We start from the raw sequence: 27,424 nt of genomic DNA on the forward strand, positions 1-27,424 counted from the left end.
CTTAAATTTGGCCATGCTGCCTTTCAAAGCCATCATGACTATCTGCAAAGTTTAAGGATTTGCTGTTCCTTTCAAGCTACCTTTCCTCTCAAGCCAGAATCCCTGCCTTCTGGTCAAGCTCAGGTTTACAGTGGCTAATTGGGTGTGACTCTGGAGAGTTCACTGCTGCCTTGTTGCCTAGACATGGCTTTGATGGAATAAGGTGCATGATGTAGAGTTCTTGTGTCTGGATATGTATATTTATTCAAAGATGGGCGGAGGTCATCTATGGGCATGGGAAAACTTAAACCTCCACACTGTAAGCAGTCATTCCTGAGATATCTGAATCCTTGATCTATAGAGTGGGGATGATATGCACTTCTAAAAAATCTCAACAGCGCAGCTTTGCACAGAGCTGCTTTTCTGGGAGGGCTGAGGGAATTAGCTAGAGGTATGGGATAGCTGGATCGTTGAAGGGGGTTTGCTACTGCTGTGAGGCTCTGGGTGTCAGTGTGGCTTTTGTTTAAAAGTGTCCCATTCTGAACACAAAGTCTTGGGTTTTTTTGGTCTTTTCCCCATGCTGAGAGGGACAGAGCCAAGGATCAAATGCCATTCTTTGTATCACCCCTTTTCAGGACAGGCACTCTTCATTGAATACATTCAGACAAAATGAGAGGGGGCAGTTAGAAACAAGGGAATTGCCAGGGTAGGTCTGTTCCCCCTGCATTGTGTTTCCATCCAGGTCAGCTGAAGCATCTCCTCTGTTTTAACCAAACTCCTGTGTGGTAGTGGAAAGTGGTCACACAAGTATCTAGCAACAGTAGCACTCACAGCTAGGATTCAGCCTTTCCTTTCCTTAAGGGCTAGGTGTGTTGGTAAACAGTCCTGAGAACCAGCAGGGAACTGTTGCTATGAGTTTAGACAAAATATCTTCCAAAACAATTATGCAAGGCCGAAAGGAAAACATCCTTAACTTTATTGGAAGTAGTGCTAGTTGTCATAATTCATTCTCTATATCATAACATTTTTTATCAAGCTTGCAGTAACATGTTGAGCTTGTGCTGCTTAATGTTGGTAATTAAACCACTGAGGAAGCACCCAAGATAGTGCAATCTGCATCTGTAATATGGCTTGGGAGTTCTATTCTGGTTTTGTTTGTTTGTTTTGGTTCTTTCTTTTTTTTTCACCACTGACTTGTGCAAGGACTTCTTAAATCTGTTTTAAGTGGTGTTAGATGATCGAGTTGCATTTCATTTTGGTTTATTTGATTTTCAGAGTTTCTTTCAGGTTGTCAGACTTGGTCTAGAATAGAAACAAGTAACATATAACTTTTCATGAAATATTAACCAAAAATGGTTCAGGCCAGTGGGGCCTCTGCGTAGAAATTTGGGTGCATGTCTTGGCTTGCCCAGCTTTGATTACTTTTGGAAGCATTTTCCCACAGTTATCAGGAACGGAATGGAATCCTGGTTTGAATATGAAACATATTTAGGCTATACAGCGAGCCGGTGTCCATCACAAACTGGGTTTTCATTCAGAGCCTCATGCTGTGTCCAGTCGTGAGAAAGCAGTCTGCTCCAACTCTTGTTCCCTTTTTTTCTTTTTTTTCCCGCCTTTCTTGTTTCCCCTCCTCTTCAGAAGTCTGAGTTCTACCTTACCCCCGTGCACCTTGTAGCAGCTCACTCTGGGAACTGTATTTTGGTCTCTGTTACAGAGAGGCACTGCAGACCACAGATGAACAGCCTGTGACTGAACATGGACACAGTTAAGGAGAAATAGCCTTGCAATGCACAGTTTCTATGGCAAAGCATCAGAACTCTTCACGGAATTTTTATTTGTAGTGTTATTGTTCTGCTCTCCAGAAAGATGTTACATTTATTGCCTTATCTGTAGGTTTTTTGTTTTTTTTTTTTTTACTTTTCAAGTCATACATTTTGCTTATTTTTCCTCAGCTCTCTCCCCCCCCCGTTCCTTCTGGAGAGGAGGTGTTTTGTTTTGGTTTTTAATCATTGTGTAAGTTTGGCTGGCTCAATGGCAACTTTGAAAGATACAGCCTGGATAATAATATCTCGGGGTAGAGCTGGAGGAGGAGATGTTTTAATGGGTCTTGTTCTCAAGTTAGGATTGAAGATAAAGGTGGCTTAGATGTAATAGCTGGCATCTTTCCAGCCCATGGAGTCACTTCAGTCAGTTTGTGCTTATGATTATTGTTGCTGGAGTGCTCCAGAGCTCATTGGCAGCTTGGAGCATCTGTAGAAGGGACACGGGTGGAGAGCGGGCTTCCCTTTCCCGGCTCCTCCGAGGAGGCTTTCTCAGCCTTTGTTTTACAGTGCTTCTCTCTCACCCCACCCCCTTCCATATCCATCAGTGCTTCCCTCGTTACCTGATACTTGTGGGAGCTGCGATGGCCCTCGTGCAGACAAAGCTTTCAAAGGGGGTGCTGAAAAGCAAAGTCCCTGGAGATTGCGCTGTCAAGGCAGGGCACAGTAATCTCAGCAACACTCCTTGCTTTCAGGAGGGCTGGGGGAAGGGACATCCAGACTATTTTTCTGTAACTAGAATTCTTTTGAAGCAGTTTTGGAGAGTGGGGGTTTGGTCTGGGTTTTTGATGCTGCTGTGCTATCCTGGTGCTTCCTGTCCTCCATGTGCAGTTGTCCCACATGCTGTATTTCGGCTGCAGTGCAGTGTCAAAGGCTGCACTTCCTGGTTAAGTACATAAGATGCTTTAATGATGACAAAGATGAGCTATCCAAGGTGAAAGGTCTTCTAAGTCAGACTGGATAAGGTAGCTTACTGGGTTTCAAGAAGATCATGTTTGTCTCAAGCATAATCTTTTACCTATTTCTGTGTTCAAGTATCTGCTTTGGGGTAGAGACTGGAATTTTTCTTTTTAATTAAAATTGTTGACAGGTTTTTTTCTTTCCCTCAGTCATGTGTGGCTTTGAAACTAACTCTTATTTCTCTTTTGCAGAGATCCTACACACTGCTTGTCGAGGCGTGGGATTACAATGATAACTCCACAAGTAAGTATTCCTTCCTCTGGCTTATTTAGTTCTGACACCTGTGTGTCCCGGGCACTGGAAGGCCTCTGGGAGCCTCCCCAGGCCGCTGTGAGCTAGAGCACAAGGAGAGGGAAAAGCTCTCCCCCAAAGAGCTTGGAGCACTTCCTCCAGGCTCTGCAGCAGCCTGTCTCACTCACACTGCCTGCAGAGGGTGAGTAGCTTGCTCACCTAGGCACCAACAGGGTGATGCCTAAAAATAGATGCTGTTAATTCTTTCTTTCTCCTCTGGGAGAGTAAAAGACAAAGGATTTCTTCAGGTTTCTTTGGTCTTGTTTTGTTCTTTTTAATTAGGACCAATATTCAGAAGCCTAAGTCTTGTTCGCCTGAGACCTCTCTATAAACTCTATAAGCACGTCTCAAAACTGAATGTACTGCTTTAAAAAAAGAAAACAACTTAAAATCTGTGTAAGATTTGATATCCACATCCATCTAATGACTAGATGAGAAAGAGGAGTTACTACAAGCTCTTCCTTGGGAGTTGGATGTTTGGGGGTTTGTATGCAGGGGCTGAAAAAATATTTACCAGACACCACCTGGTAGGGCTGGCTGAAAATCAAGGGTGGGGATCTTTCCCCTGGAATGTCTCTGGTTGGTTTCAGAACCGTTTTGCTCAGCTTTTCCCATGGCTAGAGGAAGCTGCACAGGGTCTCTTGGTACATAAGCTGTTCTGCTTTTTGCCTGCTGTTACTCAAGGAGGTGGGCAAAATCAGCTCTATTTCAACCTAGGGCTTTAACAGTGTGTGTGTGGTAAAAGCCACAGGAGAGAGTGTGAATCTCAACTCATAAAGCTTTTGTTGACACACAGGCCTTTTCCTTCAGCAAGCAGGCAGCAGCACTGTGCTCCATCTTACAGAAATCCTACAGAGCTTCTTGCAGTCTGCTTTGGAGTGCCAAGGTGGCAGCCATGCAGGAATGAAATGGGCTTCATGCCTCGTGAGAGGGAGGCCTTGGACAAGTGTGCGCAGTGGTGTGCTTTTATGTTTTAATTGGTGAGGGGAGCATAGCTTGGGAACTACTCTGTGCTCCTTATATTTTTTTAGATGTACATGGGGTGTCCTGTTAATTTTTCATTCCAGAAAAGCAGTTGTTGCTTGAGACAAATCTCATGGCCTGTCAGGGGTAGCCACAACCAGCCCCATTCAGCACTGCTGCCATACCTGTGATTTCAGACTCTACCCCAGCACAGCCATGGAGCACTGGCTGGGGGATTTCTTGGATATAGAGTTATATGGAGAAGAAAGTAGATGATGCAGCAGCAGTGAAATATTAAAAATGGAAGATGCCTGAATTCAAAATGAAAGTCTTGTTTATAGTAGGATCTGGGAGTTGTTTCAGACTGGGTCTCTGCCACTTTTACTATTATTAGAGCTCATCTTTTTTCATGAAACAACTTCATTTCCAAAGCTACACAATGAACCCTTTCTTTGCTTTCATGTTCTGGAAGTACAATTGTCTTCAGACAAAATTGCCTCATTTCTCAGCATTGCATTAGACCAAGTGCAGACATGCTCTTGCATATGTTCCTGATCTGCATTCCTGCTCCAGCTTTGCTGTCACTTACCCATCTGTAGGTCACTCCAGTCATTGCACTGCACAAAACTTCTCCTTTGTGCTGCACGGCTTGACTTAGTCAGCTTTCCCAGAGCTGCAGAGTAAGGCTTGTAGAACCAGTGAAGAAAACGATTACAACAAAACAATTGTCATCATATAATGAGAAGAGTGGGGTTTTTTGATGTCCAGGATTTTCTTTTGCCCTAATTGCCACTGAATCGCAAAGACCCCATGAGAGCTCTCAACAATAAAAGTGGGTTTAGTAGGCCTTGTGTGACTTTTCAATAGCTCTGAAAGCATCCTCTGATCAATGCAGTTGTTAGAAAATCCTTGAGTGGATGCTTCCTTCCCCCCTTACATTCCACTCCTCCTACTTTCCTTTACCACATACTCTCTCTTGTCTCACTTCCAAGAGTGGCTTGCAGTTAAATTCTGGCCCTGTTGAAGTTGATGAGAATCATGCTTTGTTGGAGCCAAGATTCAACTCAAATGGTTTTCTTACTCTGGTTCTTGTCTGGTTGCCATCTTGCTACTGTTGCTTCATACATAAAGCTAACGGGCTGACATTGCATCTCAAATTATGTCAAAGAGCTATTGTAAATTACTGGTATCAGTTGCATGTGAATTCCAGGCGGGCATAAGAGACTTCACAGTGTAAACCAAGCCGTGGCTGGAAGTTGTCTGAAACAAAGACTTTCAAAAATAACTGTGCTGTCCTTGGCCACCCAAACTGCTCAGAGAAGTCTGGGCTCTTTCTGTTGTTGTTTTTGCTTCCTGATGCTGCATAGTTATAATTGCCAGACATTGGAGCACTGAAAGGCAAAGGTGGGCAGTCAAAATAGCTCATTTCCTTGTGTCTAAAACCTTTGATACAGTTGCCCACTGAATAAAAAGAGGGATTTATAGCTTTGAAGTGTAGCCACAAGAAGTGAATAAACCCAACAGAGTCTCTGACAGTGGAGTGTGGAGCGGAAGCCCGAGATGTACAGAAAGCCTCTCTCTTCCACTTCATCAATTTCTAATGGGTTAATGCTTCCTCTAACCTTTCTATCAAAGAATGGGGTTCTGAGTCAGATGAAGGCAGTGGAGTTCAGAAGATCCCTTTGTCTCAAGCCTGGCTGACTGCTGTTTTTTATTTACTTAACCATTCTGCAGTGTTGGGAGTGCTTCCTATAAAGCTGAAAGGGTGGCTGGTGCGGGCTAGGAATGGCAGGGTTGTTGCAATGCCTTCCCTGGAGTCTGGGTCAGCACCCTTGTGTAAGTGCACTCTTGACAGGTGGGAATAGGCAAGGGTGGAGGAGCTCCAGTGCAAGAAGGAACATGCCAGCGCTTCATTGTGAAAACTGTGGGTGCTGGCTAATGGAAAGGGAGCTTAAACCCGTGAGGCTGTGTTTGAATTCAGCTGGATGGGGGTAGCTTTAAAACGGGTATCCAATGGGAGACATTTTATCCCTGATCCAGAGGGAACCTGCAGCTGGGTTTCATCTGAGCACCTGCAAAAAAAAAAAAAAAAGAAAGTCCAGTGGGCTTAAAAGGGTGTTTCCATTTGAGTTCAGGCTGTGGTTAAGGTCTCTAAAGAGCTGATGGCTGGAGTGAGAGGTCACAGATGTACAGCAAGGACAGGCTTCCTGATGAGCTGGCAGATAGGAGAAGAATGGAAGAGCAGAGGCAGAAGGAAAGATCACTTTTTCAAGGCAACTCCCTTTCTGATGCCAAGGACTGAAATAGTTGTCAGTGGTATGTTCCCAAGGGGGAACAGGAAAAGACTGGAAAAGCAAGAATGAGTGTGGGGGTGGAGGTGGGGGGGCTGGTTTGCAAAACTAAATTGAGTGTCGTTCTCCTTTTCTTCTGCCACTTACAGGAGAGGAAAAAGTTGTTCTACTCACAAGGAGCAGGATGTCTTTATGCACACTCGGTGTTTGGGGAAGTGCCTTTGCTTTCCAGCTGTGCTGTGCATGGAGTGTAATCTTGGCAAGTGCAGCAGAGCCATCTCCAGCACGCATGAGTGGAACTGTAATTGCCAGACTAGCCCCATTCAAGACAAGCAGATAGGCATCTGCTTAAGTACCTCTTAGAATTAGTCAATAATCTTGCTGATTAGATCTAAGAGCCTTACACCTGCACAGCACAGAGCAGTGATGTTGCTCTGGATGTACCAGTATGGAAAGGTCCTCAGGCATCCACATTACCTGTGAATGGGATTTAAATTAATAAAGGCCTGCCTGCATTTGAAAGTCTGACACATAGTTGTGGAGTTGGGGGCTTAGTGCCAATGAATAATAAAAACTGATTTAAATGGAAAAATATTATAGAACCAGAAATACCAGAAGGTGAACAAGAAGTTGTTGCCCTTAATTTCGCACTGTAAACACCTGAGGAATGCTGTAGTCTCAAGTCACAAATGCCCCCAAAACTGGGCAGATGCTCACAACATCTGAGTCTTGACACTCTTTTGTCAAGAGCTTTGACTTCATTCCAAACTGCAGGCAAGCAGGCAGGACCCAGTGGTGGATCCATGAGAAGTCTGTGAGGAAGTTCCTTTTTTTTTGAAAGCTGCAAATCAAAGGTCCTTAGCAATACATTTAAAAGTATCTTAGATTAAAAACTGCCCATGTGTCATCTTATGGCTTTAGTAGAGACTTCATTAGTCTTCAGCTCTGCCTTATGTAAAATCCCAAAAGGTTCTTTTGTAGTTGTTGGAACAACAAGCAGCACATCAGTACATTTGAATTCTTAAGACTCAGAGGTGCCAGTACTTCACACGCTGCAAACTGCCTTCCTACCTCAAATTCTCCTGTCGCTGGATTATGCTCCCATGTACTCACTGTTGGTTTTGAGCTCAGTCTGTGAGGATATTTTGGCTGTTGTACGATAAACTTTCACTCAGCAGTCAAGTGCTGGGTAGCAGCAGGTCGCAAGGCAGTGTCAGATCGTTTAAGTCACAAGACCTGGACTACAAAGTGAGATACCACAGATATATACAATGTTCCAAGCAAATGTGAAATATTGTTATTTCAAGCCATAATTCAGACAGTTGTATGGCTCTGAAAGCCAGAAGACTTTTGCCAGAACTAAATGTCAAGTGCAAATCTAAACTGTAAAATGCTCTGTAGAGAGGAAGGGGATCCATAGCACATATATGCAGTAGTTTGAGTCTTCTGCTTTGAGCTCTGGTCATCTTGACTTTGTACTCTCAGGTGCTGTCTGAAGACAGAACTTTCATGGTATTTGTCAGCCAAAATCTGGTGAGATTGCCCATGTCATCTGAATGCTGAAATTGGTAGTTTTCAATTTAGCGTTTGCACATAAGGAAAAGGCTGCAAATCTTTTGCAGTGCCGGTGTTCAGCCTGTGGACGTGGCTTTATTAGGCTATTGTAGTATGTTGTTTTTGTAAATGCTCCAGTTGAAAACAAAACTAGTGCCATTAATGGAGGAGCAGGGGAAAACACATTTTGTACCAGTGTGTTGGAGCTGAATTTTCTTTAGTCGTGAACTGTATGAATTCTTAGTGGATGCCCTTACGCTGCAGAAGGGGTAAGCGATTGGCAGTAACTGAACAGTCCCTTTTGATTTCGAGCTTGGTTCAGTTTGATAATGCTGCATGCGTGTTTCAGTTAATGGTTTGTAGCTCCGGGGCAGCCGTATCTGACTGTCTGGAACAGAGTTAATAAAACCAGCTGGCTGCCCTGCGAAGCGGCAGAGCTGTGGCGTGGGGTCGGTGGGGAGAGCTGCAGGGAGGTGTAACGCTGCCGTCTCCGTGCCCGCAGACCCCGACCGCGTCATTGAGAAGGCGTCGCACTCGGGCATGATCAACCCCAGCCGGCAGTGGCAGACGCTCAAGCACAACGCGGGCGCCGCGCACTTCGAGTACCAGATCCGCGTCACCTGCGCCGAGCACTACTACGGCTTCGGCTGCAACAAGTTCTGCCGGCCCAGGGACGACTTCTTCACGCACCACACCTGCGACCAGAACGGCAACAAGACCTGCCTCGAAGGCTGGATGGGACCTGAGTGCAACAAAGGTTTGTGACAAATGCTCGGCCTGCAGACCGGGGGCACTGGGAGGGATTTGAGGGCGGCCTGTCTAGGTTGCATTGGGTGGTAGATTGTGCAGACAGGGGGCTACGGACTGATGGGACAGTGACCAGCTCTTTACACAGAGAGCTGGGGGCAGGAGAAGAGTAGTTTCTGCCTTGAAGTCTCAGAGAAGTCTTGGAGAGAGACCTGGGCGCTTAGCAGATGTATTCTTTCTCTGATTATCCGCATCTTTGCCCTTGGGAAGAACACCCAGCCCACTGACTTCAATGGGAGTTCTGCTGCTGACTTCAAAAAGGATTTCCCCTTTGGTGCAGAACTTCAAGACAAGCAGGAAGGAGAGACTTGTTTTAGAGCTGACCTGGCAAGTGTAAAGCTTTGGTGTTTGAAAAGTCTCAGGCTTGTTTGTTCCACCTGAGATCATGTTCAACATGTTTACTAGGGAATGGCTGCTACCTGGGTAACTGAGGAAGGAGAAAGCAGGACTTAGGAACAGACGATCAGCTTCTCTTAATGACTGAGTTTACCTGCAATTTGAATTGCTGCTCATCTTGCTATCCCATCTGTTCAGAGATACAGCCAGAACTAAATCCAGAGTAGTTAAAAGCTGCTTTGAATTAGGTGTAAAGCCAGGGAAAGTGGTCCAGATCACCTGCAAAAGAGAGAGAAGAAAAACCTGTAGACTCCAAGTGACCTGAGCTCTGCAAGGCATGATGGTTTCTCCCACGTGAAAACAGCTCTTTGAACAGTACTAGGAGTGATCCCTCTGCAAAGTCAGAGGAACAGATTTCCTACAGAAAGGAAAAGCTGATGGATTTCCTATCCCAGGGAGACACCTTCCTTGGTTTTCCTTCCGGTAGACTTGATAGGAGATACTGGTTAAAAGCTTGGATTCAGCAGGATTACAGTGCTGCTAGAGATTAAAACGTTCCCACGAGTGTGGAGGCGCCGGAAGCGGGCAGTGTGCTGATACTCTCCTTTTTTGTTGTTTTAACAGCTATTTGTCGTCAGGGATGTAGCCCCAAGCATGGTTCTTGCACAATTCCAGGAGAGTGCAGGTAAATGCTTCCTATCCCTCCTTGCTTTCCCCCCACCCCTCCCCAACTAATTAAACAAGTGATGCTAAGCACAATAGGACTGGGGAGGGAGGGCGTTTCGGAAGTTGTGGTTTTGAACAAGACACATTATTCATGTTGACTTGCCCAGAATAAGGGGGGGGGGGGGGGGAGAGCAGGCTTTTAATGCACTGATAATTTTAAGAGGCTTTTGGTTTGTGAAGTGGTGGCACTGAGGGAGAGGGGGCTATGGGATAAATCGCGTGAATGCTGCCTAATGAGCACTAACTAATTGTTTCTGCATAAATAGTGCAAATGTTTGGTGGCTATGTTTTTTCCAACAGCCTGATTAATAGGTTTTTTTTCAATTCCAAGCCTGAAGTACAGTGTGGCTTTTCTCTCTTCATCTCCCTTTCAGTGTTTCCCCCTCCTTCCCTCCCACCCCCTGGTTTCTTCCATCAGTAGGCAAAAGTCAAGCATTCTTTAGAATGGGATTAGTTAAATCTCTGGGTTCCTTTCCCATTGTGAGCCTGGCTCCGAGTGCTGAGAGGTTAATGGCTGGGATGAAATCTTGTCAGTGGGCTCTGATGAATGCTGAATTTTGTTGCTGTGCTTTGAAGTCCCTTCTGTCCTGGCAAGGAGACAATGGAAAGCAGATTTTATCCATAACCCAACAATTAAATATCTGGAATGCCTTAAAGTATGCAGCACATATTTACAGCACAGGGAACTCTTGTCCCTTACCCTTAGAGGGGCAGTGGATATTAAATGTGGGCATTCTTTATCAACAGGCAGGTTCCAAGTTGCTGCATGTAACCCTTTATCATTTCTGTTTACAACTGAGAGCTTCTGAGGTTACAAAAATACTCATATTGATCCAGTGTAGGAAGGGTTAAAAGTGAAGTTTGGGTATTTCTAAATAAGACTCAAAAGTTTGAAGGAATAGAAAGTAATTTTTCTGCCTAACAGGCATATTGGTGGGTCCTGTGTTGCTGGAAACCTTTGCATGAAGTGGACTAGAGTTCCTACAGGAACTGGATCTGGAGTGTCTGGCAGATTAGTCTATAAGAATTCAGCCTAAACAGCTGTAGTGGCTCATTCATTTTCTCTGTTTCTGTAATTCATGCTTGAAAACAACAACAACAAAAAAAATTACCAGGGAACCATCTGAAAGTGAGGTAGAAAGTAACTTCTCATCCTCACAGAGCTGTGGCAAAGTGAAAGTCCAGCCAGGGGATGAACTGTTGTCACTTGTCCTGTGATTTTAATGTTCAGCAGCACTGATATAAGCTGGTTAACCCCCAGAGCACCAAATCTAAATCTTTTTTAATTAAAAAAAGCCTAACAAGTAGTAGGAAGTGTGTGTGGGGGGGCGCAGATGGTGAGAGGAGCCTATCAGTCAGGGCTACCAGTGATTTGTGCTGCTGTCATCAGAATAAACATGCCTTGTAGGGGTTGCTGTCTCCTAGTCAGAACAACAGGCTTTGTTTCCAGATTTTTTTTCTTCCCTTTCTCTTTCTAAGTCTGTTGCCTCCCACTCACTGCCCAGACATGCACTAGTGCTCTTATTTACTTAAGGTGCAACTTTCCCACACTTGATTTGCATAGTCTTGAAACAATGCTGTCCTTCTGGTGCTTTCAGATAACTTCTGCTTGCCAAGTTAGACCACTATCTTTAAAGTGAACACAGAAACAAGATTTTATTTTCTTTTAAGTTTTGATGAGTCATATAGCCTGTATGCTACAAATGCAACAGGGTTTAAAAATAACATCCGAGCAGAAACTGCTCTGTGTTCTGGTACAACGGACAACTTGCAAATGTTCTTAAAATATCCTTTTCCCTTTCACTGCCAGTCACTTTCTTCAATGCAGACCGGCCAACTAAACCATTTTTTACTCATGAATCACTATACAAGGAAAGTTAACTTTAAATTTCTCATGAGAAACTGCTGCATACATATTATTAAACCTCAGTTAGTACTGTGAATCTTTCTCTGGAATTGATATGCCCCTTTTTTTTCCCCTAAATGCCCATAGCCTTATCCAATTTTGTTTGTTATATTTTGAAGCTGATGTTTGAAGTAGTACCTTTGCCTCTAAAGCTCATGATTTTTTTTTCCTGTGTGGTGTGGGGGTTTTAAATTATTTTGCTTTTTTTACACTTGTTCTAAAGAAAACAAAACCCACCACCACTTTGATTTGATGGGGGTAAAATCAATCCTCAATTTGGATACCTGCTTTTGCAGGTGAGGTCCCTTAGTTCAGCTTGTGTGCAGGCTCACAGGCAAGTTGCTTTGTATGCAACACAAATTAAAAGGGTCTGGTCCTAAATTTTGATCTTTGTGCATTTTCAGTATATGCCCTGTACAGAAGGATTTCCCAAGAGGTACTTGAGGGGGGCTGTTTTGCCTTATCTGGGTTTTTTCATGTTCTTTGCACTGACTGGCTTTTTTTAACACACACACTAATAAGAATTTCCCATTGACTTTGAAAAGGCTGCTATTGTGATAGCTATTAAAGAAAAAAAGTTAATTAGGATGCAGTTTGTCACCTGAGATTTTTAGAAGGGAAGTCAGACTTACCACTGGCTGTGTGTGATTATCCATTGGATAGATCCTTCTGGCTTTTTCCCATGAGAAGAAATTGCCAGCAGAAGAATGGTGGGGGGTTTTACAAATAGAAAGCTTAGCTGACTTCTGTAGAGCTGAGGTTTGTTTTCATAATTTAGTGACAGCTTAGTGCATAATTGCTGCTGATCAATTACTCTCAGGACCTGTTAATGAAATACAGTACCTCAAAAAGCCCTTGCTTTTCATTTTCAACTTGTTTTGCTTGTTCCTATCTATAGATTCACTTTAATATGAAGGATCCGTGGTCTTGCTGGTGAGAACTAAATGAAAGTCAAAATAAGCTTTCCCTTAAGGAGGCTTTACTTCGAAAGAATGTCTTCCTTTTAAGTAGAGAATTCAGGTAGCTCATTGCTGGTGGCAGTAAAGAATTCAAATAGTAGTAAATTCTCCAGATATGAGTGTTTCTCAGAATTGGACATGATTTAGTTGTTCCCAGCAAAGAGGTTATTAGCAGAAATCAAACCCAGAAGCACACTGACAGCTGATCTCTGAGCACGTGTAAAGCCCTGCCGTGCTTTCTTCATCCCCGACTGTGGCCCAGTCCATACTGGCCCTGTGTGTCTCTGCATTCAGAATAAGGCTGCCTTCTGACAGAGCAGGGAACTCCTCGTGTTTTGCTACTGCCTTGTCAAGGGCTCAGAGTTGCTGCTTATGGTTTTGTTTGTCTTCCTGCAAACCCAGAGTGGCTGAATCGCCTGGAACCTTGTATTCATGAGGATCTCTGCAGAACTATTGTTTCCACTGACTTTTTCTTCCCCTCTCAATTTATAAAGCACCCTGTCAAAGTCCAGAGATTGATTTGTAGTGCACACCCACCCTCTCTGCCACATTTATATGAGGCTCCAAAAGAGTGTTATTGTGCTGAATGGCCTCATGCTGGTTTTCTCAGAACAGTTATTCTTTTGTCAGGAGGCCGGCTACAGAGACCTTGGCAAAACTACCAAAATGTTTGTTTACAAGAAACCATCAAACAATCCTTGAATAGCTTCTCCCCTCCCCTCATCCTGCCCTTCTCCCCCACTTCCCAGCCTTTCTTCAAGCTTTGGAGTTGCACACTCACATCTACACAGAGCAGTTATGATGGGTTAGGGTTTGTTTCTCTGTTCTGATCTTTTTCCCTTTTTTTTTTGCTCTTTTACTGAAGGTGTCAGTATGGATGGCAAGGCCAGTACTGTGATAAGTGCATTCCACACCCGGGATGTGTCCATGGCACTTGCATTGAACCATGGCAGTGCCTCTGTGAAACCAACTGGGGTGGTCAGCTCTGTGACAAAGGTATGCTAATGCCAGAGGGCCGTGTCACACGGGGTGTCAGCGCTGGCAGACTGTGCACATGGGGCTCAGTGAGCTGCTGAAACGTGCTGGCAGCGTGCTGGCCCTCAGCTCCTGCCCTTGGCCCACTGCTGTTCAGCATGGTTAGCATCTGTCCTTGGCTTGTCCCCATCCTGTCCCGCTCCTCTGTGGGCATGCATTCTGTAAAGGCTCTGGGAGAGCAGAACAAAGCACGTGGGGTGTTCCTGTAACCTTCTGGCCTGGCTTTAACATCCTCCCCTCCCGCAGATCTGAACTACTGTGGAACCCACCCGCCCTGCTTGAACGGTGGTACCTGCAGCAACACTGGCCCTGACAAATACCAATGTTCCTGCCCTGAGGGCTACTCAGGACAGAACTGTGAAATTGGTAAGTGTTGGCTGCAGCTGCTGAGATTAAGCGCCACCTGACAGTTAATTCTTGCCAGCTTTTGGTGCCTGGTTTTGGATGCGCTGTATGAGATGGAGGAAAACTCAGTTTGTAGCGTACTCAGCCAGGGCTGGGTACAAAGATGCAGCCTTTCCTGTTCTCATGCTCTGTCATGACTGTGTGGTGTCTCTGGACATCAGCCTTCTGCTCACTGGGTGTGGCCGTGGCCCCAGCAGGTGCCAGTCGGTGTGCTGGTGAGCTTAGCTGGAGCGAGACTTTCCGCCAGCCTGGAAACTCCTGGCTCTTGCAGGAGCAGGGGTGGCTTGTGGTGGCACTGGTGTGGCCTCTGCCTGATGTCCTTGTGTCCCTGTGCAGCGGAGCATGCCTGCCTCTCCGACCCTTGTCACAACGGGGGAAGCTGCCTCGAGACATCCACGGGATTTGAATGTGTGTGTGCTCCTGGCTGGGCTGGACCGACCTGCACTGACAGTGAGTCCTTTGCAGTGTTTATTCAAAATGTGCCAGTTTGCTGGTTTTGATCAGTCCTTTTAATCCCTCATCACTTTACAGGGCAGACTACTTAACCTTTCCCAGCCTGGGCATTGCTTTCAGCAGCCATTTACACCCCTGTGCACTCCCTTCCCCCTTGTTTGTACCAGGGGTTTTGTCAGCTTACTGGGGAAGGAATAGCCCAAAGCCTCCTGAAAGAAGTGGAATGCTGGATTTTTGTAGCATTCTAGCGGGTTGTTAAAAATGCTGCTCTGAGGGTCTTGCTGGATCCAAATAGGACTTCCATTTGCAAAAAGGCCACAGGGGTAAACTTTTCCCCCAGTGCATTAAATCCCCTTTTCACATTACTCCTCTCTTTAAGTGAGGCTTTTGCTGAAATCAAAGATAACCTGTAAATTCCAAGTAGAAGTCCCGTTGTTCTTCTGTTCCTCAGGGAAAACCTGAGTAGCAGCAACCATTTGTCAGACTTGTCAGTTATTGCCATTGTCAGTCTGGTAGTGGAGCTAAGCCTCTCCTGATTCTGCATTACAGATATTGATGATTGTTCTCCAAATCCCTGTGGTCATGGAGGAACTTGCCAAGATCTAGTTGATGGATTTAAGTGTATCTGCCCACCTCAGTGGACTGGCAAAACATGCCAGCTAGGTAAGAACTGCTTTCTCTTCATCCAGTGTTGTTCCAGAGCTGGAAAAGATAAATACAAAAGGGATCATAGTCCTGCATTACTCATGGTCATGTTTCTGAAGGCTGTGGATGTATTTTGGCACATTGAAGACATTCAGTGTCTGTTTGCAGGACTGAGGTCTAGGTCAGCATCCAAGAGCAGTGTGGCTTCCATCACCTTGCTTCTGCATGCTGGCACTTGAAGGAAATAGTTAACAGAGACATCCTTCAAACCAGAACTGCCCTGGAGTGGGGAGGCTGCATGTTATGCCTCCCAGTCCCGCCCCCACATGTGCTTCTCTCCCTTAGCCCTGTGAGAAAGTTGCTGTATCTCCTCAACCATGTCAACTCCTCCAGACCCAGGAGCTCCCAGCTGGGTTCCAAAATGGGGATGATCTCACGGAGAGTGAGCTGGCTGCATTCTTTACACAACACACTCATCCCAGTGACCAGGCTGCAGCATTCCTCCTTCAGAATGCTCAGCTGAGATGCGTGTGTGGGGGCAAGTTGCTCTTAATGAGTGGCTGGGTAATTGTGAAATAATTAGCGTAGCCTGTATGTTCTAATTGCAGAGAAACTGAAAGAGCCTTCAGAGGCTGATGATGATTGACTTTTGTTCCTTCAAGTCACGCTAATCCTGGCTGTATGCTGCAAGTTCCTCTTAGCTCTGGAGGAACTGCTGGTTATTGCTGGGGTGTGGGCTTCTCCCTTCCCCCCTGAACATTCCCCTTGGTTTTCCAGATGCCAATGAATGTGAGGGCAAGCCCTGTGTCAATGCCAACTCCTGCAGGAACCTGATTGGCAGCTACTACTGTGACTGCATTACTGGCTGGTCTGGCCACAACTGTGATATAAGTAAGTGTCCATACCCTTGGGTTTATCGACAGCCAGCTCTTTGGGCATATGTGCCCATGAGTTCTGAGCTCAGTTTAAACACTGGGCAGAGCCCCAGCAGTTGATGTTTTTAGAAAGGGAGTAGTTGGTGCCGAATGAAAATACACAATTTTATCAAAGTCATTAGCCTGTACCATAGCTATATTCTGATAAAGGGACTAAAACAATGATGTGAAGTTTTACTGCCTCTCCTAGAAGAATCACGAAAGGTTTCCCACCCATTATAATAACCTTATCTCAAGGAAGGCATGCAGGAAACTTGACAAAAAGTTTATCTAGCTGCAGTTTTAGAGAGACCTGAACTCTCTATCTAGTGTAAATATATTTTTGCCTTCTAACCGTGCTAATTTTATTGCAGATATTAACGACTGTCGTGGACAATGTCAGAATGGAGGATCCTGTCGGGTAAGCTGTTCTTGTTTTACCTTGGTTTCCTCAAGGCTTGCAACAGTAACTAAAACATTTGAACCTAAGCACAAAAAGTTTGGAAAATAGCAAATAGCTGGTGCAAATGGTCATGTCCCCTTGGGGGAGGGCCTGTGTCATGCTACAGCATGTTGAGATATGTCTGTAGAACAGTAAGGGAAAAAAAGTATAACTTCAATAAATGACTCATTTTCACTGCCAATGTCACCAGTGAACAAGCTGGTGGTTGTGCAAACTACCTACTGGAAATGCAGGCGCTTCCCTTCAACCTGTCGATTAATGTATTCTGCCTGGAAATTCAGAATGTAAACTGAGACTGGGTGGTCTGTGTGTGTGTGTTTGGTTTTTTCCCCTCTAAATATTTTGGACATTGAGATGATTTTTTTTTAACTTTTAAAAAATTATTTTTCTTAATAAGAATATATCAAAGGAGGAACAACATTAACTCTGAAACTTTTTTATGTTCTTTCCCAGGACTTGGTTAATGGTTATCGGTGTATCTGTTCACCTGGCTATGCAGGAGATCACTGTGAGAAAGACATCAATGAATGTGCAAGTAACCCTTGCATGAATGGGGGTCACTGCCAGGATGAAATCAATGGATTCCAATGTCTGTGTCCCGCTGGTTTCTCAGGAAACCTCTGTCAGGTAAGAAGGCCGGGTGAAAGGCAGGCCCTCAGCCAGTGCCGTTTGTTCCAACGCTCCGGATCTGAGCACGGAATGCCTTGCATCCAGTGAAGCATAGTATAAAGTTGTACTTGATATCGCTGTCAGTCTGCCAAGAAACTGCTTGATTAATATATATTGGGGCGGGGGAAGAAACCAACAAACCCCTGACAGGCTGTGGAGGATTCTCTTTGTTAAGCAGACGGCAGAGTTTGCACGTCAGGCTTTGTGGAGCTCTCACTGTTAACTTTGGCAGTTTAATATCGAGAGTCGTCTGGCGCAATAGTGGTGAGCGGGACTAAACTCTGTGTGCTATGAATGATTCTTTGAGGCCGCAGATAAAAAGGTCAGATTCCACAATGTCAGCCTGTCGTGGTGAGGGAAAGCCATGATAAACCTCTTTCACTCAGCTTTCCCTCGCTCCCTTTCCCCCCCCTTCCCATTTCCCTTCCCTCTCTGTGCACTGCTTACAGCTGGACATAGATTATTGCGAGCCAAATCCATGCCAGAACGGCGCCCAGTGCTTCAATCTTGCCATGGACTATTTCTGTAACTGCCCCGAGGATTACGAAGGGAAGAACTGCTCCCACCTGAAGGATCACTGCCGCACCACTCCGTGTGAAGGTTCGTGTTGCTTTGGGGGTGAAGGGCTGTGGCTGCCAATGGTTCCTGCCCTGCCCTCACTGGGGCCCTAATTCAGCTCCAGCAGGGGAGTCACTGGAGTAGCTCTGCTATAAGGAGGCTGAATTTTGCCCTCTGCCTTAGGCTTCTCCCCGTGTGAAAAGATAAGTAATATTTGTAAGTATCAGCTATTAAAGACAGCATTATGTCCATGTGGACAGAAAGCACAGGCAGCAAATAGCCTGATGCATTTATTCCAGGCCGTGGATGTGTTCCAGCAATCATCAGATAAGATGCTGTGATTATTTTATGCACAGTTGGCAGAGTCCAATGTTATTTTAAAGCAGCAAACATATTTGTAGTCATATGTTTATGGTTTCACTCGATGATCTTAAAGGTCTTTTCCAACCTAAATGACTCAATGGCACAAGTGTCTTCTAAATGTCCGTGGCTGGAAGTGAAAATGTTGCTCTTGAGGAATTGGGTTGCATGGGTAATTCTCATGTTGGTCTCTGCTTTCCTGCAGTAATTGACAGCTGCACTGTGGCAGTGGCTTCCAACAGCACACCCGAAGGGGTTCGCTACATCTCTTCCAACGTTTGTGGTCCTCACGGGAAGTGCAAGAGCCAGGCGGGTGGAAAATTCACCTGTGAATGCAACAAAGGATTCACCGGCACCTACTGTCATGAGAGTAAGAGCAAAAAAGAGAAACTGTTTTACTGTCTCCCACTCTTACTGGGCAAAGATTCCATCCTTCCCTCCCAGACCCCTTTTCTTCATTGTAACTCAGTGAACCTTGGAACTGCTGTAAGTTTTCATATCCCTCTTGGGCGAGGCAGAGTGGAATTTGCTAGGCCTTGGGGAAGGTTCAGAGTCCTGACCCCTCTGGCCTTGAATTGTATGTTGTTGAAAACGTTATGTATACAAGGTCTGAGGGAGTTAGTAGTGGGGTTTAACGTGGATCTTAAGGACTCCTGAATTTTTTGTTTTTAATAGTGACAGGTTCATCACCTTGTGCAGTTTTTTACTCATTTGTCATCTTGCTTATAACCCTTCCTTTCCAAAGGGTATTATTAGAAATGGAAGTAGTACCAAACAGTCTGCAGTAAGATAATGACTCCTAGTTACTGTACTTCTAGTTTGACTTTTTTTTTCCCCCCTCTTTTTTTAATCCTCTTCTTTCTTCCCAATTGTTGCAGATATCAATGACTGTGAAAGCAACCCCTGTAAAAATGGTGGCACTTGCATTGATGGCATCAACTCCTACAAATGTATTTGTAGTGATGGATGGGAAGGAACATATTGTGAAACAAGTAAGTTATCCATGCTCCAGCACACAGAAGGATCTCTTGGGAAAACATTGGGAAGGAATGGCTGGTACTGTCAAGATGACAGTGACCTATGTGAATAAACTCTGCTTCAAAGGCCACAGAGGACTAGGTCCTCCCACCAAGTCCCAATCTTTTGTATTGGAACTAAGCCCAAATTACAAAACTGGACTGGGATTAGGGCCTGGCTCTCTCACTATTGAGTTTCCTGCTCTGTCCTTTGGATAACTTCCAGGAAGAAACCCTTTGCATTAGTAGATGCCACTTTATGGCCTGTCTGCGTATCATACTTGCATTTTGTCAATCTCAGGAACAGGAGAGGAGTTGAGTGCTCTGCTCCGTTTGCCTGACTAACAGGGTAGTTTATGTAATAGACCTTTTCACTGAAACAAGATTACAAACAAAATGAAAACAAACTGGAGGACTGGGGTGAAACACTCTTCATCTATGTGACAGTGCTTAAAACTTTAAAATACTGACTTAGGCATTTAATCCACAATTGAAACACAGGCCAAAATTAGGGGTGGGTTATGCTCCTTTCAAGCATTGTGTTTGTCAGTTCCGTAAACACTACTGAGCCTGTTTTCTCTCCTTAACATATCCAGATATTAATGACTGCAGTAAAAACCCTTGCCACAATGGAGGAACTTGCCGAGACTTGGTCAACGACTTCTTCTGTGAATGTAAAAATGGGTGGAAAGGAAAAACTTGCCACTCCCGTAAGTTCAGCATTTCCAAAACATACCAGACGTGCTCTGATAGGCTGCATGAACTCATTGCCCTAAGGGAGCACCAGCATTGAGGACAGTTTGGGTTTTCCACAGGTGACAGCCAGTGCGATGAGGCGACGTGCAACAATGGGGGGACGTGCTACGACGAGGGGGACACTTTCAAGTGCATGTGTCCTGCAGGATGGGAAGGAGCCACTTGTAACATAGGTAAATAGCCTGCACAATCGCCAGGAAGCAGATGCAGCGCTGCAGCTCTGACCTCAGCTGTTCCTCTTGGCTCAGACTTGAGGGCTTTCTAACAACTGAGCGGCAAATGTTGTTTGTGTTACAGCGAGGAACAGCAGCTGCCTGCCAAACCCCTGTCACAACGGTGGTACCTGTGTGGTCAGTGGGGACTCCTTCACTTGTGTCTGCAAGGAGGGCTGGGAAGGACCCACGTGCACCCAGAGTAAGTCAGCTCTGCTTGAACTCTTCCAGAGTGTTGCATGATGAGAACATGAGCTCATCCTGTCGCCCCTGGAGTCAAGATTGAATCCAGAAGGGGAAAGCTTGTTTGATGTAGGCTTTAGCATCACCTGAATCTTTGTTTTTAATGACTTTATGTGATACAGCCCTGACCTGGGCATGAGAAAGTTGCAAATGAGCTAAGTGGAGACAGATGTTGTCTTGTTTTCTCCTGCATTCTTTTTCCACGAGCAGCTCTGTCTGCTTCCACTTTTTTCCCCCCCTGTTAGATTCTTTACAAGGATCTCTTCCTGCATACATGTGTTCCACAATGTAGTTAACAAATTTCGTGGTACAAGCCTGGAATCAATTTAGTAGAGAATTTCAGCATATTTTCGTAAAAGTTGAGCTAAGTATAACTTGGGCATTAGGGGAAGTTTGATCATTCTTTACTGCCAGTAGAGCCGTATTAGCCAAAGTCTACATGTTTAATGCTGTCTGTCTTTGCTTTGCAGACACAAATGACTGCAGTCCTCATCCTTGGTAAGTTTGTTATGTTTATCCTATGCTCTTTTTGTTGCTTTAGAATTCTGGGTTCCTTTTATCTGTGGCAGTTTTTAATGTCTGTGATAATTGTCCACAGTTACAACAGTGGCACTTGCGTGGATGGAGAGAACTGGTACCGCTGTGAGTGTGCTCCAGGCTTCGCCGGGCCTGACTGCAGGATCAGTGAGTGTTCCCATGGCTCTCTGCCTCACTTCTTGTCTCACTTGAATCTTGTTGCAAGACAATCATCTTAATTGAGTTAAGTAGTAGATCAGGTGAGTGATAGATGTCTTGTGTCGTCCCTATCCGTACCTGGATCTGTAGCAGATTTGGAGAAGGCAGGAATCACACTGAAAATGAATGAAATTTAAAGTCTTTCAGCTGCAGCTGAAACCTCTTGGTTCAGCCGAGTGGGCAAAATGCCCTTTGGGACAGCCTTCCCTTGTGTTTGTGTGGCCCAGACTTCTGCTTGAGATGAAAGTGTGCCAGCCAAAAACCTTGTCAATTAATAATCCACCTCCAAGCCCTGAGGTGATGTATGCGCTTCCCTGTAATTTAATAATAATTACAGGTAGGAGGACACTTTTTTTAATAACAGCCATGGAATAGAAGTCTCACAGCAGCAATAGAGCTGGGAAGGGTTTAACATTGCCATCAGTTGAAGAATCTAGTGGGGGACAAAATTGGAACACATCAGAGGAGAGGAGAGGAAGTGTGTCTGTGTAGGAAGGAATATGTCCTTGCCCTGGAAAGCTCGAGTAGCCACAGGGGTCAGGTTTTGATCTTTGTCAGTGCCACACAGCAGAAACGTCAAAGGACTTTTCTGAGGTTATACCGGTGCTGCAAGCAGGAATCCATGTCCCAGTAGACACTAGAAAATGAACATAAAGCTCCAGTAGGCAATTCTATCCCATGTTTGCTTTTTTCCTGACAAACAAAAGGATACTGTGGAGTAACTGTTCTGTTTCCTCTCCTTCCCATCGCAGACATCAACGAATGCCAGTCCTCGCCCTGTGCCTTTGGAGCCACGTGTGTGGATGAAATTAACGGGTACCGTTGCATTTGCCCCCCGGGTCGCAGTGGTGCAGCATGCCAAGAAGGTATTCCAGATGCCAGAGCTGAGCCTAGCACTTGTAGCAAAAGCTGTATAATTGCACATTGGTGGGTTTGTGGTTGTATGGGTTTGGTTTTGGGGCACACTATCTTGTTTTTTAAAGCATGTATCCTTATTGAAGAAGAAACTCAGTGGGAAGTTTAGATGAACTTTGAAAAGGTGTTTGTTTCCTGGTTTTAGCTTATAATTCTGTTCGCTCTCTTCTCAGTTACAGGAAGGCCTTGCATTACCAGTGCTCGAGTCATGCCAGATGGGACTAAGTGGGATGACGACTGCAATACCTGTCAGTGTCTGAATGGAAAAGTCACCTGTTCTAAGGTACAGCTGTGCTGTGGTTTGGCGTACAGCACCCTCTGTGCCCTAGGCAGTGGATTCTCACAGTATTCATCCTGCCTAGGTTTGGTGTGGCCCTCGGCCCTGCGTGCTGCACGGCAAGGGCCCCGGCGAGTGCCCCGCCGGCCACGCCTGTGTCCCTGTGCGGGACGATCACTGCTTCACCCGCCCGTGTGCCGCCGTGGGGGAGTGCTGGCCCTCCAACCAGCAGCCTGTCAGGACCAAGTGCAACTCCGACTCCTACTACCAGGACAACTGTGCCAACATCACCTTCACCTTCAACAAAGAAATGATGGCCCCGGTGAGTAACAGCAGCTCGCTGGGCTGCGGCACACACAGACTCATTCCCAGAGCATGGAGAAATGTTTTCCATAGGGAAAACTGCTGCAAAAGCTGACTCTGCCTCATTAGCAAAGAAAACAAAAAGCAGAGAAGGATTAATATAGCCTTGCAGCCTAAATGCTTTTGTGACTAGAGAAGAAAAAAAAGCTAGGTTGGAGGGAATTCCACTTCCTTTTCCCCTGAGAACTCTTACTTCAGGGCAAAAAAAAAAAAAAACCTCAAATCTTACATCTGTCTGTTCGTGTGCATATGTATTTAAAAAAAGCCAACATCTTTTTTGTATCCTCCAGGGCCTTACCACAGAGCATGTTTGCAGTGAATTGAGGAATCTGAATATTCTGAAGAATGTTTCTGTTGAATATTCCATCTATATTACCTGTGAGCCTTCCCACTTGGCAAATAATGAAATCCATGTTGCTATTGTAAGTATTACTGGAATATTTTTAAATGTCTTAGTAGTTAATTGCTCAGATATGTGTGCAACATGTGGATTTCATAAAAATATTAATTCCTGGCTTCGTTAGCATTTCTTGTGGTTTAGTTTCCATCCTGATGCCCTTTAAGAACAGGAAAGGAATTCTGGGTACATGTGTGTACCTCAAAGCTGCCATCTGGGAGCAACTGTAATAGGGGGAGTAAAATATTTCTCTGTTATACTCTTGCTTTCGGGGGGTTTTGGTCTTCTTAAGGATGAGGACAAGAATTTAGAGTCGTTAGTTTCTGCCCACAGCAGGCCATTTTGCTTTGATTCTGTTTGTTATAGATGAACAGTAGCAAGAGCCTTCACTGCCTGTGAAGGTTTATAAATAGCAGGTTCCCCTGTGCATCTGATGTGGTGTTAACTGTGTGCCTCCTCCTGCAGTCTGCAGAGGACATTGGGGAGGATGAAAACCCCATCAAAGACATCACAGATAAGATCATCGACCTGGTCAGTAAGCGCGACGGGAACAACACGCTGATCGCTGCCGTCGCCGAGGTCAGGGTGCAGCGGCGGCCGGCCAAGAGCAGAACAGGTGAGCTGGTCCTCGGCCCAGCTCCTGCAGGGCCTGCCAAGGGCAGAGCCTGTCCTCCCTTTGGACACTCCTAGCAACTCCCTGATCATCAGGGACAATGGGGAGGCTTTGCACACAAGGTCTATTCATTGCTAAAAACCCTAAAGAAACTTGCCAGAAGTTTGCTAAACCTGGCAAAAGGGCTGCTGCCCTTCCATGCTCCTCATGGAGAAATGCGGGAAGTAACAAGGCATAAGAACTGAGATTTGTTTTCTGTGAGACATCCCCAAGTGTCCCCCGTGGTCTGCAGCAGGACTAACTGTCTCCTGTCTCTTGCAGATTTCCTGGTGCCCTTGCTGAGCTCGGTGCTGACAGTAGCCTGGATCTGCTGCCTGGTCACCGTGTTTTACTGGTGCATCCGAAAGCGCCGGAAGCAGAGCAGCCACACCCACACGGCCTCTGACGACAACACCACCAACAACGTCAGGGAGCAGCTGAACCAGATCAAAAACCCCATTGAGAAACACGGAGCAAATACTGTCCCCATTAAAGACTACGAAAACAAAAACTCTAAAATCGCCAAAATAAGGACACACAACTCTGAGGTGGAGGAGGATGACATGGACAAGCACCAGCAGAAGGCCCGATTTGCCAAGCAGCCAGCCTACACTTTGGTAGACAGAGATGAAAAGCCCCCCAACAGCACCCCTACAAAACACCCAAACTGGACAAATAAACAGGACAACAGAGACTTGGAAAGTGCACAAAGCCTAAATCGGATGGAGTACATCGTATAGCAGACGGTGGGGTGCTGCCATGCAGGGCCTTTGAGTATCATAGAAAGGCACTCAAGAGCTTGTAGTTCTTAAACTGTTGTGTAATATTTGAGTCTAAGGCTATTATTTACTTAGAATCCCTGTGTTAATTTAAGTTTGGACAAGCTGGCTTACACTGGCAATGATAGTTGCTGTGGTTGGCTGGAATACCAAGTGCTGCATTTCACATCTATGCAAAACTAGTCAAAAGTGCCCTCCTGTAAATTCAGCTGCAGCTGATCCATCACAGAAACGTTCCATAAGGTATTACATAGCCTTATTACTCTTCCTTAGTGTTCATTTTTTTTTTCTGCCAGATGTTCCGATTTATACAGTTTCTTTAGAATAATACATTTTATTTATATTTATTGAATTTGAGTTTTTTGTATATTGGTTTTATGGTGACGTACAACTAGTTCTGTATTTGAAAGTGCCTTTGCAGCTCGGAACCACAGCAACTATCAAAAATAAGTTTATTATTTATTTTTTTATTGTATTTTTGTTGGGGGTGGGTGGGGGGAACTTGTCAGCAGTTGCTGGTAAATGAAGAATTTAAAGAAGAAAATGTGTCAAAAATAGAAGTTTGTATAGATATGTAAATAATTCTTTTTTTATTAATCACTGTGTATATTTGATTTATTAACTTAATAATCAAGAGCCTTAAAATATCATTCCTTTTTATTTATATGTATGTGTTTAGAGTTGAAGGTTTTTGATAGCATTGTAAGCTCGTGGCTTCTCTATTTTGAATTTATTTTCTTGTTACATGTTGCCTATATGCCAAAACTAAGGTGTTCTAAAATAGTTTATTTTTAATAGGATGGGCTTTCATGCCTTGATGCTGGTTTTTGTACAATGTCAAACGTTTGAAACACCTTCCATAGTATCACTTTAAGACTATTTGTAAGTACTGACTGAGGCAGTTTAGAGAATTAGACTAGAAAATTTTTTTTGCTGCTTTAGACTTGAAAACTGAGTGACAGGCAGATAATCTGCTAAGAAGCAGTTTAAGGGAACAAAACTGAGCTATTACTTTATGTAGATGAAATGTGAGTGGTTGCATGTAATTAAAAATATCAAATTAGCGTGTGAAGTTGGAAACACAGCAATCTTATTTTGTAAATTCTAATTATTTTTTTCTCACCATGAATATGTAATACTGAACCACTTGTAGATTTGACTTTTTTTGTAATCTACTGCATTTAGGGAGTATTCTAATAAGCTAGTTGTTGAATACTTGAACAGTAGAATGTCCAGTAAGATCACTGTGTAGGTTTGCCATAGATTACACTGCCCGCCTTAACAAGTGAGGAAATCAAAGTGCTATTACGATGTTTAAGATCAAAAGGCTTATAAACATAGTCATCTCAGTGGTTAACCATTGAGATCATGAAGATACCTTGTATTGTGATATTAGTGTTATATGAAAATGCATCTTTGATGTGTTGTTCCTGGCAATAAATCTTGAAAAGTAATATTTATTAAATTTTTTGTATGAAAACATAAAAGAGCGTGGAGATTATTGAGCTTGGAGGCGCTCCTGGCCAGTCAGTTGTGCAAAAGCAGGGGCAGGTGCTGCTGGAGGTTTCCAGGCCCTGCCCCTGCCTTTGGTGGAGTCAGTTTTTGTTAGCTGATGACACGTTCCCCTCTGGCTCCCGTGGCACCGAGGAGGTCTGAAAGCAGCATGTCCCTTGTTCTCACTGCCTCTTGGCCAATGTCCCTCGGTGCTCTGAGGGTGCTGTGGCTGCACCTGTGCAACGAGTTTACCCTGCACGGGCCAATGAGCTGCCCCCAGATAGGAACCAAATCTAAGTAGCTAGGCAAGATCCAAAGTGCTGACCTGGATGGGAAGGGATCCATAGATGATGCTGATTTCTAATGGGCAAAAAGTGCTTTGTAAAGCATAAAATAAACTCTGAAAGTATTCAACATGATGGCTTTGAATGCTGAACTAATGCCGCCCCTCCCACCTATGGGCAGGGGCTGGCTGGCTCAGGGTCTGCTCTGGTTTTACCATGTTCTGATGAAGCTGCAAAACTGTTCTGCTAAGGGGCTACTGCAAAGCTGAAGGAACAATTAACTGTGTAACAAGTTCATTGAAAAATAGTTGAACCAGCCTGCTGCAAGGCTAGGCCTTTGCATCTGTATTTGTTTGTAATAATAAACAGGTATTTTATATACAGATTGCTGCGATATGAATACACTGAACGCTAAAAAAACCTGAGAGTGAGAAATACTTTCTTCTGTACTTTTTTTACAGCTGTCAAAAAAAATTGATAAAATGTAATTAGTGTTACTTTTTATTTTGAACTCACTTTAGAAGATTTCCATCGTGGCTACTCTACTTTGGCTGGGTGCTGCTTTTACTCTTCACACACCTCACAGGGCAGGTACTGGAGCCTGTTTAGTTTACTGCCTCCTGAAGGAGAAGTCAACACCATTAGCTTCAGCTGACCACTTCAATAATTCCTCATCTAACAAATCCCACGAGTATTTTATTTCCCTTTGTTCCCTGACTTCTAAATCTGCAATAAAGCAAACACGTCATGTCCAAAAAGCTACTTTAAGATAATGGAATCTTCCACCTGCCTCCAAAGGGCAAAGCTGAGCAATTCCCTGACTGCTGTCCCATACTTCTAACGTTGAATTAACCATCTTCCTGCTGTATACTGTTCACATGGGTCTCAAATTCAAGGATACAGGAAGTTGAGCCCCTTCCAAAGGGCTCAAACATAATTGAATTTATAGGGATTTCTAAGAGTCTGCCTTCTATTAACCAAAAAATAATTAAAATAGGGCATTTGCTATTTCTGAGAACAATAGTTGTCAGGCTTCTTTAAAACCTACTGAGGCCATTTCTAGTTACAGACTTACTCATTTAACAATATGTACATGTAGTGACAAAGTGTTTAGGTCTCTGAAGATTCAGTGAAATCAAAACCTGGGTTCCTCAAGCTTCAAAACATGTCAAAGCCCTGAGATCAGGGTTCCTTTATTTACTTTCAG

General features: G+C 44.5%; 1 protein-coding gene across 1 annotated transcript in view; it reads left to right on the forward strand.

The window, feature by feature from the left end:
• Positions 1–25,926, forward strand: part of JAG1 (jagged canonical Notch ligand 1) — a 35,232-nt gene extending 9,306 nt beyond the window's left edge. The window contains exons 3-26 of the mRNA XM_059468006.1: positions 2,951–3,002; positions 8,361–8,615; positions 9,626–9,686; positions 13,458–13,588; positions 13,874–13,993; positions 14,369–14,482; positions 15,035–15,148; positions 15,908–16,021; positions 16,419–16,465; positions 16,961–17,134; positions 17,626–17,776; positions 18,300–18,464; positions 18,973–19,086; positions 19,707–19,820; positions 19,926–20,039; positions 20,164–20,280; positions 20,792–20,819; positions 20,920–21,005; positions 21,809–21,922; positions 22,145–22,254; positions 22,334–22,570; positions 22,902–23,033; positions 23,474–23,624; positions 23,943–25,926. Coding sequence (XP_059323989.1) covers positions 2,951–3,002; positions 8,361–8,615; positions 9,626–9,686; positions 13,458–13,588; positions 13,874–13,993; positions 14,369–14,482; positions 15,035–15,148; positions 15,908–16,021; positions 16,419–16,465; positions 16,961–17,134; positions 17,626–17,776; positions 18,300–18,464; positions 18,973–19,086; positions 19,707–19,820; positions 19,926–20,039; positions 20,164–20,280; positions 20,792–20,819; positions 20,920–21,005; positions 21,809–21,922; positions 22,145–22,254; positions 22,334–22,570; positions 22,902–23,033; positions 23,474–23,624; positions 23,943–24,400 — 3,273 coding nt within the window. The 3' untranslated portion in view covers positions 24,401–25,926. The remainder of the gene's footprint in view (positions 1–2,950; positions 3,003–8,360; positions 8,616–9,625; positions 9,687–13,457; positions 13,589–13,873; positions 13,994–14,368; positions 14,483–15,034; positions 15,149–15,907; positions 16,022–16,418; positions 16,466–16,960; positions 17,135–17,625; positions 17,777–18,299; positions 18,465–18,972; positions 19,087–19,706; positions 19,821–19,925; positions 20,040–20,163; positions 20,281–20,791; positions 20,820–20,919; positions 21,006–21,808; positions 21,923–22,144; positions 22,255–22,333; positions 22,571–22,901; positions 23,034–23,473; positions 23,625–23,942) is intronic.
• The last annotated feature ends 1,498 nt before the right edge of the window (positions 25,927–27,424 follow it).

The sequence above is a fragment of the Ammospiza nelsoni genome, chromosome 3, assembly GCF_027579445.1.
Source record: "Ammospiza nelsoni isolate bAmmNel1 chromosome 3, bAmmNel1.pri, whole genome shotgun sequence".
Lineage (NCBI taxonomy): Eukaryota > Metazoa > Chordata > Aves > Passeriformes > Passerellidae > Ammospiza > Ammospiza nelsoni.